The sequence below is a fragment of the Simochromis diagramma genome, unplaced genomic scaffold (genome assembly GCF_900408965.1).
Source record: "Simochromis diagramma unplaced genomic scaffold, fSimDia1.1 OVJJ01000802.1, whole genome shotgun sequence".
Classification (NCBI taxonomy): Eukaryota; Metazoa; Chordata; class Actinopteri; order Cichliformes; family Cichlidae; genus Simochromis; species Simochromis diagramma.
The window spans coordinates 14,170,927-14,186,925 of NW_024387492.1; the positions used below are offsets into that span (position 1 = coordinate 14,170,927).

The 15,999-nt window shown below is 42.8% G+C and overlaps 1 protein-coding gene across 3 annotated transcripts in view; it reads right to left on the bottom strand.

Moving 5' to 3' along the window:
* Positions 1–5,643, bottom strand: part of gphnb (gephyrin b) — a 111,565-nt gene extending 105,922 nt beyond the window's left edge. For all 3 annotated transcript variants that reach the window (XM_040017568.1, XM_040017571.1, XM_040017569.1), the window contains exon 1: positions 5,516–5,643. In XM_040017568.1, coding sequence (XP_039873502.1) covers positions 5,516–5,579 — 64 coding nt within the window. In that variant the 5' untranslated portion in view covers positions 5,580–5,643. The remainder of the gene's footprint in view (positions 1–5,515) is intronic.
* Positions 5,644–15,999: the final 10,356 nt, after the last annotated feature.

The window sequence follows — 15,999 nt, forward strand, 5'->3', positions numbered from 1 at the left end:
TGAGCACCTGCTGAAAATCCACAGGCTTGAGGAGAACATGCACACTCTACAAGAAGCCAAAACCTTTCTTTAAGATCCTATTTCATATAACATTTGCAGACAATACTGATCAGTCTCCTGGCTCTTGTTTGTTTAACGCTTGAAGCCATAAGGTAATCCCACAATGGCTTCCCACCAGCAAAAAAAATGTCCATTTGCTTGTTTGCAACAAAGCAACAGCCCCTGGGGGATGAAAAATAAAACCAACACGTATGTGCCAAAAACATTGCAGTTCCTGGAATCGCCACTTGGCTCCAAAACCAAGTCAATCCCCATAGATTCCAATATTAAAATGGCTTTAGAGCATAAAATATGCCTACATGAATAGTTTACAGCCTGGTATAAAAATGGATTTGGTATCTATTGATAAATTCTCCCTTATTTACTGTTAATTTCATTAGGCCGTAAATAAGAAACAGCTTCTGATTGCAGCTGTAGCTGATATCTGTTTGCCGAATGACTGAGCTGAACCTCTCAACCATGTTTGCGGTGTTGTTGTCTTTAGTTCATTTCTAGTATTTCATTAGTAACTTAGCATTGCTGCCCTTCACCTCCCCTAATTCAGACATGGAACTGGACCTCTAGGCCATAATGGGAGTGCTGCTGCTGCACTTAATGAAAGATGAATTACAGGGCTTGCAGTTAATTGTAAAAACAGACCATGCAGAACATGTGTTCCTTGTTTTGGTTTGCCAACTTGTACATTTTATTTATATGTTATTTAACACTAAATATCAGGTATCTGTGTGATTCAATCCTACTATTTATGGATACAGTTTGCCAACCTCCCTGTAGCTTGCCAATTAATGCAGCAATAATAATGACCATATTGTCTAAATGCCGTCACTGTTGGCTCTAAAAAAAAAGCCCAAGATGGGAATGGCCACAATGCCAAAAACTGCACTTTGCTTTGTTGAGTCATAAATAGACACTAAGAGGAAATTGCTCCATTATTTGGCACACACCCGTGTTGTTTGGTGACACCCGATAGCATTTTGGTCAAGGTACGCTGGCAAGCTGCGCCACCTCTTGCTGACTTGACTCCTGTTACTCTTGAGAGCCTCTTTAGCACCTAAGTTGTTAAGGTGAGTTTGGGATAAACTCCAGAGATTAAATTATGTGGAAAAGCTGATTAAATAGTTATTATCCCATCTGCAGCCAGACAAGTACACACACAAGAAGGTACACTTACATCTCCGCAATCCCGTGAGCCTGCACACTTGCACACGAGCAAAATACATTAAGGCTGAAGGGAACTAATGCAAAATTTTTGTGGTTGAAAATTTTGGGGCACTGTTCAATAAGCAGGGGAAATACATATATGTTCAAAAAATAATTATTTTACTCTCCTATTTCTTTTTTTGTTGCTCTGTCTCATTTCTAGGACAGCATGTTGGGTCTTTAACTCAGTAATAAAATGCAGACTTCATATGATTAAAAAAAAAAAGACCACCATCCTTTCCAAATGAATGCTTCATTCATTCATTCTGATGAGATTCACAGAATTAGTTCTACTTAAGAGAGGAATGGAGAGCGTGATCTAAATGTGGTTGTTTTGGGAAGCTTGCCTGCTGTCAGTTCATGTCTTTCTGATAGACATGTAAGTTTGGAGAGATGCCCACATGTCCCTGAGCCTCTCTGAGTTCTTAAAACCAAGGAAGATAGAAAAAGAGAAAAAAAAATATGTGTGGGGTGGGGAGGTGGAGACAAGACCGAGAAAGGGGTACAAGGAGATCGGAGAGGGAAAAACATGTGCTGACTGTCGCACAGTGGAGCTTTCCTGCCTCGGCTCTTCGTCGGAAGCTTGGTGGTTAGGTTGTGTCCAAGTCTCTTTGAGGAAAGGCTAGCGTTAACCCACACACAACATCCACCATCAATGGAGTTTTCAGTGGGCTGCGAATCAAGCCACACATCCAAGAGCATCCGTGGCGTTTGCACGGGGCGCTGCCGTGTAATAATACTGTATGGTCCCACACATACGTGCCAGCTTTGCACAGATTAAAAGCCACTGAATGCCTTTTGCTGCTCTCTCTTTCTCACTCAGTCTCTCTCTTACACACTCTCTCAGTGTGCGTGATCATGGGAGGTATGCATACAGAGGCTATATTTGGGGCTGGGGGGATTTGGAAGCTGTGTTTCCCAGCCAGAGCTTGGTATTACTACACAAAGATGAAGAGCAAAGCGGAGTCACATGCAAATGCACATACTGTGCATGCAAAGGACACACACATACACACACAATTCAGACAAAAACTGGAGTGCAAATTATCATGTAGTTAGTATTAGCGAACCTGGACCTCACAAGGCGAGATGTCATAGAATAGTCAAAATTTTTGCCAAATTTTTATACAAAGTACATTTTGTAAATGCATAATATACATCATGCCAAGTCAGACCACTAATTTAGCAAGAAATATATGACATGTGAGTGTTTGAATGGAGCACGCAAATGCATATGCAACAAACAAGTACACACTCACAGGAAGTGAGTGTGTAGATGAGTGCTCAGACCCTGAGGCAGGCCCAGGGTGGGAGGCATAGGACAATTAAAATTCACGGTAAAGTGGAAGAAACACAGACAGTTCGAAAGTAGCCACTGAGCAATCATGCATAAAAATACACAACCACACAAGCACTTACATACAGGTAGACGCAAAAAAATAATACAAGCACACACAAAGGTTGAGCTCAGCGTGAGAAGCTTTCATCCACTCCTAACAAAGCTCATATTTTCAATGTGATATCTTTGACAAGTGACAGCATGTTCACCCCAATTATCCAGTTTTCTACCTCCCTCTCCTCACAAATAAACCCCACCTCTTCTTCAAACGTTCAACAAAATACATACATTACTTCCCCCCCCCCCTCTCTCTTTCTCTCTAATACATACACACACACACACACACACACACACACTTGGAGATGCCAGCTCACCTCTCCTGCACTGTGTCCAGGGTCTAAACAGAGATGTCCCCTGGGCTCTGTCACCTGTCTAAAGAGATGTGGGGCTAAGTGATGGAGGAGGGTGAGCCAAGGTCTCATCTGCTCCCTGGTGACTGAATGCAGGAGTGGACGGGTGACCTTTGACCCTGGCAGAAAAGGAGATTGAGCAACGCTCCAGACTCCATTAGCATTCTGCTCACACACACGGCCCATACCATAGCAGACTCGGAATGAACACTGTCGATGTAGAAGACTGAGGCTTAGCAACAAGGTTCTGAGTTGTAAGAGAGATTCAGTCAACCTGAATGCTTTGCTTCTTTCTGGCATCACAGCAGGGGAGTTTTTTTTTTGCTGTCAAAATACATCATCTCTCAGTAAATTCCCCAAAAGGAGAAAAAAACCCACCCAAAACAAAACACGCAGAGGTTATTGTAGTAATCCTAGCATGATTAGAGTCTTAAAAGACCAAGGGTCAGGTACAACATGGGAACTTAATGCCATTGTGCACCATTTCCTGCAGGATTTTCCCCTCACGCCTTTGATGCTTTGTTTCACCTGACAGTGCGAGCCTTCCTTTTCCATATGCACACACAAATACATCAAAAAGACAAATAAGCTGTCGGTTGTGTCTCTGTGCGTCTCAACACCGGCATATGTATGCGGGAATTGTCAACACTGCACAGCAAGATCAAACTGGCAATCTGTCAGTTTGCTGGGGATACAGTTGGGGATTTAAGTGACTGATGACACACACAGAAATTAACCGCCTCTAATGTGGCGTGGGCCTTAATGTCAGTTTAAAAAAAATGAAAAAGGGATGAGTATCCTTTGACCTCCAGTTGGTGATGAACATAAGCCACCTAACAGCCACCAACATAATCAGAATCCACAAGAAAAGCTTACTTCCAATTTTAATGCCAAATCCTCATCAGCTGATGACTATTTCTCTTTGGAACTCCCCATCATACAGCCCAAAAACGATGATGTAGATAAGAAGAGAAATCAAAGTGGCTTGGGATGCGTTTATCCTCCGCTACATTCCCGGCTGTATCTACCTCATGCAGTATTTACTGTGGTAGGGTCAGTACCGCACTGATTTGTGAGTGACGCTTGGATTTCAGCACCACGGACAGCGCGTTGCCTCTTTCCTCCAGCGCTAGGAGAGAAGGAGGGAGAGGAGGAGGAGGGATGGAGATGGAGACGAGTGGTTGTGGTGGTGGTGTTGTTGTTGGTGATGGAGGGGGTTTCCCTGGCAGATTTCAGCAGAGGGTCTACACAGTCATTCCTCCATCGCTGCAAACCGCCTACTACCTCCTCCGTACTGGATTTCCATACGGAGGAATACCGTATGTGTGTGAGAGAGATCACGGCTTTTCATGAAATATTGATCGATCCAGCCTCATGGACACGGAGAGGAAGAGAGAGGGAAAGGGAGGGGGTGAGGGGGGAAGGTTGGAGGGGGGGAGTGGAGGGGGGGGTATTCCTTTGCACAGCCTTTATCATGCTCCCACTACCAGCACCGATATCGTCTCCATCCCTCCCTCCCTCGCTCCATATCACTAAAAAAAAGCAAATCTGTTTCATTTACTTTCCGATCATGACCACAACTGCTGATTTTCGCCTCGCCTTATGCTTTACCGATTTGAAACATGACAAAGCAGCAGTCTAACACACACGCGCGCGCGCGTGACAGATATGGGTAAAATGAAGGCCGGCGGCGACCAGATCCAACACCATCCGCCGTCTCATAGCCTCACATCGCATCTAAACGCAGAACGTTTCTAGTGTTGGTAAGCGAGAGACGCGCCGTCATCGCTCTGCGTTCAGAGGAATGTCGGGATTCACCGGTGTGTTCAGCCCTACCAAACCGAGCCAGAGCTGTTATCATACAGCCCAAACTTCTCGGTCGGCAATGTCATTCACAAAATAACCCCCAGTGAGCCGTCTAACACTCATTTCACTGAATTTCTCACATCAGCCACTGCTCTAAATAGGCCAGAGATGCGCTCATCATCATCACCACCACATCCACCTTCAGCAACTGTCGTGAGCAGCACTTAAAAAAATGCTGTGGTCAGTTGGGTGTCCGTAATGCAACATAGAGGCTGAGCATCTTCAGTATCGACACAACACACGGCCAGCTGTAATTCTCAGCTTTGACAAGCAGATAGGGGCATGAATTATTCAATGCACAAACTGAGCGCTTCTTCTTCTTCAGCATCAGCAGCAGGGAAAACGGCTCGACAAGAAATCTACACACGCCAATGCAGAGCCCACATTTACCACATTAGCACTGGTTGTCATGCATACCGGTAAGAGAGGAGAGAGGGGGGAAAAAAAACCCAAGACCCGGCTTTAAATCAGCGTCGCCTTCAAGAGGCTGAAAAAAAAATCAGCGAGAGACTCAGAGCCGCCGCCGCCGCCAAGCAAAGCCAGCCGACACGTATGAAGAACCGGGCCGACAGCCGGCGGAAATGAATTCACAGAAACATGAGCGAAAGATGAAACGGGCGATGGACATTTCTGCGTTTACCTGTCAAGACTCCGACCCGGATTTGGTGGTCGTGGTTCGTTAAAATCATCCCGTCTGACGCCATGTTCAGCAGCGCTGTCGCCCGCACCGAGAACTCACGGCAGGGCCCAGAGCCGATCGCATCGAACTTAGTCGGGAGAGGGAGGGGAGGAGGAGGAAGAGGAGGAGGAGGAGGAAGCTCTGGAGGAGGGCTGGGATACAGCAAAAAAAAAAAAAAAAAAAAAAAAAAAAAAAAATAGACGAGAGGAGTAGAACGCCGAGCGATCATCGGGACACCTACAGATAAGCGGGCAGGATGCGGGGGCCGTTTAAACCGCACACATCACTCTGCTGGCCGCCAGCCACGGTTGTAGTGTGGATCCTAGATTATTTCTTATGGAGACCATTATTTTCTGAGAAGGCTTTTAGGGAGACTGATTAACAGCAGTTACGTCTGCAGACGTCACTCAGTTTATATGTCATGCATCCTTCGGAGCTAGGAAGGCTTCATGGACCCTAAAACGTGATTAATAACAGCATCCTTTCTACGATCTGAAAACCCAATTAAGCCCCTTCCTCCGTCCAGGTCTTCCTTTTTAAGATGCCGCCTGCTTTATTAGATTAAAGGGGGGCCCTCAAACAGCAAGGTCAACACTCTAGAGATGTTGCGGCTGTGTCTCAATGCAAAGGCTTAAGAGGAGATCACAGTTTGACCTGTAAAAATGCAACTACATCCCCGGGCAAAAAAGCACCGCTGCTATTTATAGACTGGCCTCATGCTTCCATGGTGTATAATTTCTCTTGTTTATTGTCATTGGAGGGGGGGGGGGGGATCTATCATAATTCATCAGCACAGGTATATGAGCACACTAAAGGGGGAAGAAATGGGACAGCTCCTCTAGATTTTTTATCAGTGTTGCCATATTCCTGTCCAATGACCCAACCAAGTGCATGGCACAATTTCCACTCTTTTCTTACTCATCGGTTACACAGCGAAGCATCAGGGGTGCTCTGACAAGGACATGAAACAAGACATTCAAGGGCTTATTGAACGCCTTGCTGATCTTCCCTGGAAGTTTGATGTCCTGTTGTGCACTGTTACCCTGCACCGCATACCTCAGTTGGATACCAGCTACATAACCTGTCTGAGCTAAATGCTCCCGGTCCTGTTTTTTCTCTCTTTAAATTCACATTTATTAAGGCCATGGAATACATACCACGCATCTTCATGTACTTTTTCTTTAAAAAACAAGAAAACAAAACAAAACAAAAAAAACTATGCACACAGTCAAAAACCTTACATATACAATATACAAATAAAACCGGTGCAATCCTTTTATTATTACTGACAGACAAATTCAAAACTATTTACCCCAAAATGCAAAGCACTGGAAATAGTCTTCTTTGAAATGAATACATCAAAGAGGTGGTACGATTTACAGAAGAGTGATGAGAACCTGAATGAAGCGAGGGTCTGGAGAAGGCCACACCCAAGATTCACAGACAGAACAACGTAGTACACCAACACACAGAGAAAAAAGGGAGGGGAAAAAAAGAAAGAGTCAATGCTTTTTTGACTTTCTTTTAGAAACGCTGAAAAACATGTTCAATTCGATTCAATTCAATGAAATTTTATTTATATAGCGCCACATCACAACAGCAGTTGCCTCTAGGTGCTTTATATTATAAGGTAAAGTGCGATAATACAGATGTCCGGTATTCTTCCCTCCAGCACAGCATCACAAAAGCTTACACATCTGTCAGCTTGTCAGTGAGACACCAGTGTTAAATACTTACCAATTGTTAATAGTGAGGATTAGCATGCCCAGATGAACTGTGCATATGTGCACATACAATGCAAACAGACGGTGCCTCTCTCTTTCTCTTGCTCTCTCACACACACACATACACAAATATTCGCAGACACACTCTGTGGTCCAGAGCTGGCAAGCTTTCCTGGAAGGCTGGAATTCCCTAGTTGGCATAGAGAGGGAAACTGAGAAAAAAAGATAGTAGAGGAGAGATGTACAGAGGAGGGGAGGGAGGGAGTCATCAGGCTGAAGACATTGGGGACCCCATCTGGTGTGTAGAGGACTGTGTTTATGTAGTGTGCAAATAAGTATGCTTGTGCACAAGTGCGTGTTATAATGATGGTGTAATTACCTCACTGTCGGTCGAGCTGCTCGCTGTTCATGGCTAGGTGACGGGGAGGCAAGGGCCATCGCTCTCCCCTTTTGCTTCACCATCCATCACAATAAAAAGCGGAGCCTCGGAAGACAGAGAGAGCCGTAAACATATGCATCCTCATCTTTGTGGTGAGCGCAGGGAATCCCCTTGTTTTCCCAAGATAGAAAGAAGAGAAAGGGGTGCAGCCAGAGGACAGCCGCCTGTTCTGGGTGTTTGTGTTTTACAGCATTAGAGGCACTTAAACTCTGTCTTTAGGCTGCTGGGGACTCTGGCAGGGGAATCTCCCACAAAACTACGGAAAGCAAATTTAGCTGTTGTAAATGCAAACACAGCATAAAGAGGATAACCTACTCAACCTCAGAGACAAACAAGGACATATTTCTGCATAAATGCCCTTTGTTATTTTGATTTCATAATTTCCCCAAAGTCTCTGGACTGGTGAAATGGCTGGAAAAAGTAACAGATACTTCCAATGCCATAAAACATGCAGGATGTTGTCACCAAAGAGCCGTAAAGCTTTACTTCCACTCCAATGATCCCAAGCCTGCCCCCATTCCTAAAAAGAAAACAGCAGGCTGAAGTTGTTACATGCACGATAAAGCGTGCAGCTGCAAGTTTTACAGGGTTCCACAAAGTTAAACACCACTTTATGGCGATGTACCTCATCATTTAATATAGGTCAAATATTTCATTTAAAACCAAATGTGTGTTTGATTAGTCAAAGTTCAGTCTTTCTTCTTTTTTTTTTCTTTTGAGAAAGACTTCATGGATTTATGTCACTTGCATTTTTTGGAGCAGGCAGTTTGACTCTAACTCCCTGCACCAATCATATGTCATCTTGGAAATGTTCCCCTGCTCACGGTGGGATGCTGTTCCTTAATTAAAATAAGAGGTGGAAAAAAGTAAACAAGAAAAGGGAAACTTACCTTCGGGCTTTTTTAGCATTATTCCCTGATGCCTTCTGCAGAATACCTGACTAAATGTGGCCTGAGCTGAAAAAGGGGAAGACAGCGAGGAAGGGGAAAAATCCCCCCAAAACAATTATCCATCTGCGGATGAGCAGCAGACATTTAATTGAGGACTGCTGGGGACAAAACCCTTGTTTAGAGACAGTAATTAGGCAACAACATGGCAAGGAGGTTGGGACGAGTAAGAGGCAGGGTGGTGTACACCTCTGGTCTGCTCCAGTGAAGGGAGAGAAATTAAGGGAGGAGTGGAAAATGGGAAGAACAAGAGAGAAAACATGAGAATGAGAGAGATAGATTGGGAGAGAAAGAGAGAGTGAGTGTGTGTTTGTGTGTGTGTGTGTGTGTGTTAGGCACCATTCTGATGAGTGCAGGATCTCTGCCTACTCTCACCACCATTACAGCAGCACAGAACATTGCTCCAGGGCTTTGGATTCAAACCCATTACATCTGATACTGGATTTCGCTCTGCACAGAATTAATGCAATGTGGACTCGCCTCCTCTAAAGCTGGCCGGTGTCGCATAGCATCGCTGTGCAAAGAACTGCACCACAAGGAAAAAGAGGACAGGGGAGGAGAGCGAGGGCCTGAAAGTCTGAGAGGGACACTGGAAAGGGAGGCTCGCTGCAGCTGAAGGAGCCTTGTTCATATTTCAGTTTTTATTGTATCTAGGAAAAGAGACGGCTGACTCTAATAACTCACACGGTATATGGTACTGTGAACACATGAAGGGGGCCTATGTATATGTTGAACAGAGGCCCTGTGGTCCATTTGCATAATTAACAGACTGGCATTTGAAAAGCAGAATGTCAGCACAAACAACCTTGGACACCAAACTACCCTGGGTCATTTTTTTTTCAGCTGTATAATTGGCTCCTAATGCAAAGGAGTTAAGCGTAGAGATTTTCTGCCCTTAAAGCAGAATACTAATAAAAAAAAACCCAAACAAAACCCAAAACGCTTGTTAATGAGTTCACCTTGTGATAATCAGTCAGCTTGGACTTTTGGAAGTTTAAGAAAGGACCTCTGCTACATGACGGAGTTAATAAATAAATAAAATACCATGTATCTAGAAATCCCGTTTTGTATGCAGAATCCATTTTCAGATTTAACTGAAGCCACTTAAATACAACCATAAAATGTGTTATTCTGTGAAGTATCTAGCCCGGCCTTCATTTTGTCTCAGCTACACCGTGTGGAAGGGAAGGTAATACATCCATCCATCTCTATTCGTAGTGACACGCCTGCACTCAAAAAAAATCAGTTGTTGGATAAACACAAGTTAATCATGGCACCTATTTCCACGTGATTTAACCAAGTACAATAACCCATTTTTGACCATGTCAAACCAACACATTTGGCATTTGGTGGTTTGATGTAATCACATTACGTTGGATTAACGTAATATACTTACATTGCCTTGAAGTGATTTATTTAAGTATGCAGAGTAAAATTTATTTTAATTGATTCTACACAAGTTAAAAACTTCAGGAAAAAGCAATGAAATCTTATTGTTTGAACAACTACTTTGTTAATCAAGGCAGTTACTGCTAGTCTTGCTTAATGACCATGCAGGTTGATGATTTCATAGAGACAAATAATCATTTGCACTTATATTCATGGGTAATTTAGAATCATCATTTAAACTAACTCTAATTACACACAGCAAACCAACCAGATTGTGGATCTGAACCCAGGTCCTTCTTGCTGTGAGGCAACAGCACAACCCATCACGCCACAAAGCTGTCAATCCAGGCTTAACAAAACTAGGAAAGCTATGATTACAGGGCTTGATGCAGAATTTTCTGTACGTTTTTGTCCTTGACAGGCTAAACCAGCGGTCCCCAACCTTTTTTGCGCCACGGACCGGTTTATGCCCGACAATATTTTCACGGACCGGCCTTTAAGGTGTTGCGGATAAATACAACAAAATAAAACTAGTACCGGTACCGAAAAAAAGAAGATTTATTCATAACACACGTGAAAAGACCCAGGAAAACCGAGTTAACGATAAAAACGATAACAAAATAACGCTGAAAACCGATAAAAACCCTGAAAACCATACATTTCACACCTGAGCCTCAACTCTCGCGGCCCGGTACCAAACGAGGCCCGGGGGTTGGGGACCGCTGGGCTAAACCACAATAAATAGCAATAGCATACACGTGGTGTGGGTGTAGCTGTTTGCCTCTTAAAACTCCAGCGATTTTCCTGCAGTTTGACATCTAATGTGATCTTGTGAATTTCGTGAGTCCAGGCAACTAACCACTCTTACTAGATTGTATCATGTCATCTCAACAACAAATTAAGTTGCTGAATTTCATGCAGATGCTACATGATTTAATTATGTTCACCATAGAAACATGAAATTATTTAGTTCAAATTACAAGTTTGAATCTTGTACATGTAACAATCACCCAATTTCATTTTTTGGAGTGTGATGTAATGTTTGTGTAAGCGACCATACTCTTTGTGGCCAAAAACCTGGCTTTCCAAATCACATCCTGGACACATTTGGTTTGACAGTAGCAGTCTCAAGCAAATTGGGAGTATATAGGACTTTATGTAAAGCAGAACCTCAGATGATACACAACCACTCAGTTTCATTTGGGTTGTGCATTAGGGCAACAATTTTCATTTTCTTTATTTTTAATTGACTAATAGAAGGAAGTTCAAATAGATTTTGCCTTTATGGATATTATTTTATTTTATGCCACAGTCACTGAATCATATTTAGGACCATGCAGAACTGTCTGATTTAAAGTTTAATGTTAATTTGTCACATGTATATTTCAATTAATGCATTGCCCTGACAGTTAATCACACCTATAGGTGGTAGATCAGAAACCTCCATGATTCTAACCACAATAACTAAAATCATTGGCCGCCTGATTTATATTTGTCAGATTTCTCTTTATAGGTCACCTTGGGCAGTATTACACGGCCTTCAGCCAGCGTAGTATTTTCAGTTTGCTCTGAAAAGTCCTCATCTAATCACAAAATGTAGACAATGTTATGGCCTGTGTATTTAGTAAGTTGGGTGGCAGTGCATGACGGGGACTAATTTATGGTATATGCCCTTGTGAGTATCAAAATCACCCCAAGGAGCATGATTCTAATGGCGCTCCACTGAAAATGTCTTTTTGGTCTCTGGGTCTAGAGAAGGTCCAATTCCAATTATCGTGATGTCAGTAAGGTCAGTTTGACAGAGAGGTTCCTGTTTCCTCTCTTTGCAAATTTAAGGTCCATATAAAATTGCAGATGCAAAATTAGGGTGTTCAGGACAGGACTTGCAGTGGGGTATCTAAAATTAGTGTTAAAAAGGACACAACCTTGAAAGGGACAGGGGAAAAAATTCAATAATGCTGGATCCATGCCAGCTATGTGGATGAAAGTATTCGGCCACCTACACATTACACCTAGAGGAGGTTCTCAGCCATGGAAACCCATGCTATGAAGCTCCCAGCGCGCAATTTTTATTCTAATGTTAATGCCAGAAGAGGTTTGAAATTGCAATTATCAAGCCAGCAGAGTGTTGTTGACTTTTGAAAATGTGAGAGTGAATGGTTGTCTGTTTCTCTGTGGTAGCCCCATGACAGAGGGCAAGTGGTCCAGGGTGTACCCCGCTTCTCACCCTGTGATAGCTGGGATAGGCTCAAGCCTTCCCGCGACCCTGATGGATGAAGGATAATATAATATAATATAATATAATATAATATAATATAATATAATATAATATAATATAATATAATATAATATAATATAATATAATATAATATAATATAATATAGAGATCTAGGAAAGATGTGGAAGGTGAAGGCAAAAGTGACAAATGAAACACTCGGACGGAGACTCCCAAATTGGGAGAATGGGTCTGTCTGTCCAGAAGATTCCAGTCCTAGGAACAGCTGATATACTGCGCAGGACTCTCAAGATCCCAGGCTTTCAGGAGAGAACCCAAGCTTGAAGGACAAAGACCACCTGCAGGGTGAGTGGGGGATTCTTTTATATGCACATGTAGAAATGTCTGTTTTTTGTCCACTCTGACAAATCAATGGCCTTCTAGTGATTATAATATTTTTTTTACTTAGCAAAGATTCATGACATGACTACTCAGTAGAAATGCCTATCTGTTGAAGTTTTGTCTTTGACTTGCTTCATAGGTGTTTCAAAGTGAACCGTTTTACCAGCACCATTTTAATGTCAGCCTGAGAAACATTAACCCATAATCAAATCTGAAATAAAAAGTTAAGAGCCATTTTAAGGGCATTTAGGGTTAAGTTCATAGGTGTGCTGTTGATGCTTTTATGTCTTGAGATGCACAGCAATGTTCTGGACACCTGTGGGTGTCTTTTATCATTAAATCTGATGTGCAAGTTGGGAAACATGAACTGAATAATAAAGAACAGAGAGGAAAAAAAATACCCTCTGGTAACCGTTCTTCCAAGCTGTTCCCTGGAAAGAATTGATTTCTGGGATTTGCCAGATGCCATGCAGCCTTTGGGATGTAATCTCACGTCCATACACACCTATTAACCTCTGCTAGCAGAGAACCTGGAATGACTTTCAAGCTTCAGTGGGCCTGGTGCAGGATAATGACTGTGGTGAGTTCAGGTAATGTGGTTAGCGAGCTGTTGGGGCCAAGCTGTCAACTCCGTGACAGAGTTAAACGTGGGTGTTGTGGTTCGGGGTGGTTTAGAAACTCAGAGGAGGCCAAAGAGGGAGAGAAGCTGGACCTGACAAGGCCTGGGAACAGAGTCAACGGCCTGGGATCAGCGGCATAGCTTGACCGGATTGGACATCTTCCTGCACAGCGCTCTCTCCTCAAGCTCAAGCATCACACATGAATGTAAAGACTCCTGTACGTGTGTCCACATTTATGCACATGTGGGGGACAAAGATGGAAGCATATGTCACCCCAAACGGATGAAAATTCCTTTCCCCATAATGTAGATATTCCCTAATCTTCCTCTTGCCCCACACCTCTCATCATCTTTTGCCTCTTTCCTCCTAATATCCCCCTCCCCCTCCCTCTTTTCCAAGTCAAGATGCTTCAGGGAAGGAAGAATTCATGGCAGCCAGAGTTACATGACTTATTACTCATCTCGGCCTTTGGTGGACCTCAGAGCCTCATCCATGCCTGCTGGCAGTACTGCAAAGCTGTGAGCCCAGACTCTCCTTGTTCTGCCAGCTAGCTTGTCAATCAACAAGCTAAGCAGCCAATCTGTCAGGTACCAAAGCAACATAGCAGTTAGCCCTTTCACTGGTCCAGGTACCCCCTCCCCACCTTTCATCCTCCTCCTCAAAGATGACCACCAAAATGGATTCAGCACACTCTCTTCACACAGCTTCTCTCGTCCTGTCTGGCTTGCATGTAGAGTCTTGGCGCTCACCCACGGTGACCTCTGCATGGTCTCCCATTTCACCGCAGGAACCCTGACTCACATCCAAGCCAGTCAAAAAAATGAGGCAGCCATGCAGAAGATGATGCAGAAAGGGAAGGCATGCAAAAAAAATTTTTTTTAAAGGAAACAATGAAGAGAGGAAGGTGGAGAATTTGTGTTAGTAAAATAGATGTAGGTATGAGAATAATGACAGGAGTATAAGGCGCAATATATTTTAATGGGCAGAAAATAACTTATTATTATCATTATTATTATTATTGATCCTATATTTAGGGTTAAAACTCAGACTGAGGCCTGGAAATCAGTTTAGGAGTAAAAGCGTGGTCACAAACACTGACATTTTGAAGATTGTGCCTTTAGTCCACTTGTTTGTGACACAGCAATTAAAAACACGTCTCACATTTGTCAGCTCACAAGTAAAATCTTTACAAATCTGGGTATAATGGTGAAATACAGAGCATCAAACATTTCACACGACATTGAGGAAATGCTACCTTTTTCAATATTTAATCCCAAAAAGGTCAGTTTTCACAAACAACATGAAACCATAAATATAATCTAGAATTTGAACGAGTATGTGATTTTTTTTTTCTGAAGTCCAAATCATTTCAAGCTTGTGATTTAACGACTGAGCTGTTTATGATTTGAGGAGACAGGGAAGAGGAAGCATAATTAGAAGCCTCCTCATCTTTGGCTTTCTAAATCCTGAACCCTCCTCTGTCTGGCCCATTTGCGTTGGTGTGTCGTCACAAGGCCAGGGGATTTAAGCTAAGCCATATCAGCGGCTGAAAAGGACTCCTCTCAGAAAATACACTGGCCTGGATGTGGCAAATATTGCTTTAATGCGTTTGCAGGGGCCAGAGATCAACAATGAGGCCAGCTGAGGAAAAACCAGTGAGCTTTGCCTCTGGTAGAGTGCTTCTCAAGGACCCAGGGCACACATGTATTTTAGCACAGACATGCTATGCTATATCCTCAACAAGTACATGCTCTATTCAACCTTGAGCCACATCCAAAACAAGAGCAAAGCTGGTTGCTAAGATCCAAAGTGTGGTTATTATAAGCAGCATATTTTAACCTGAATCTATAACATGCACATCCACTTAGTCACCGTGTGAGACCCAGGGGTGGGTTGCGGCATTGCTGCTGATCTGGTCTAGCCTTCCCATGCGATAAAAAACTCTACAGCACACTCTAAGCATACTTGCATTTAACAGTAATGGGTAGTTTTAATGTCATGCAGATATGAATTTTTCAAATACCGTGGGACCAAACAGACAACCAACTACTATAGTTTAAATGAGTCGCACTACTGGCATCTAGCAGTGATAGAGAAGAGAAACAGAGATGATCCTAATGGTGGAGATTATTTTGATCACGGTTCTCACTCTCTCGAAAAATAAAGAAAGATAAAAAAAAAAATCTTTATTTAAGATACTAATAAAAACACATACATTTTAGAACTCCACTTTGATCATAGAGGATGAGGAAGCATAAGGAGATGAAGACCATCTTGAAATCAGTTCTGAATTTAATGATTCTGATTATGAACCAAATGACGAAACTCCTATTCATAGCCTTCCAAACAAGACAATTACATGAAAAGATGGTCAAATACAGTGATCTTCATCCTCAAATATATGTTAGGCAAAATTTTCTGCATCAAACAAAGCTATTGAGCTGGTCATGCCCAACTCAATACAGAAAATCATTCTCAGAATTATTAATCTAAGGGGACAGTGTATTTTGCGGGAAGAATTGGAAGGAGCTGGATAGAAGGCATTTACGTGGATATACATGGATATTTAGGGGCCCCTCATGCTGTCAAAGGAATGAATCAACAGCCAGTCTGTGGAAGTTTTAGATATATATTTTTTTATTAAACAAAATGATATAAATTCTAATTGGACCATGATCTCAATGGGTAAACACATCATGTTCACTGAGG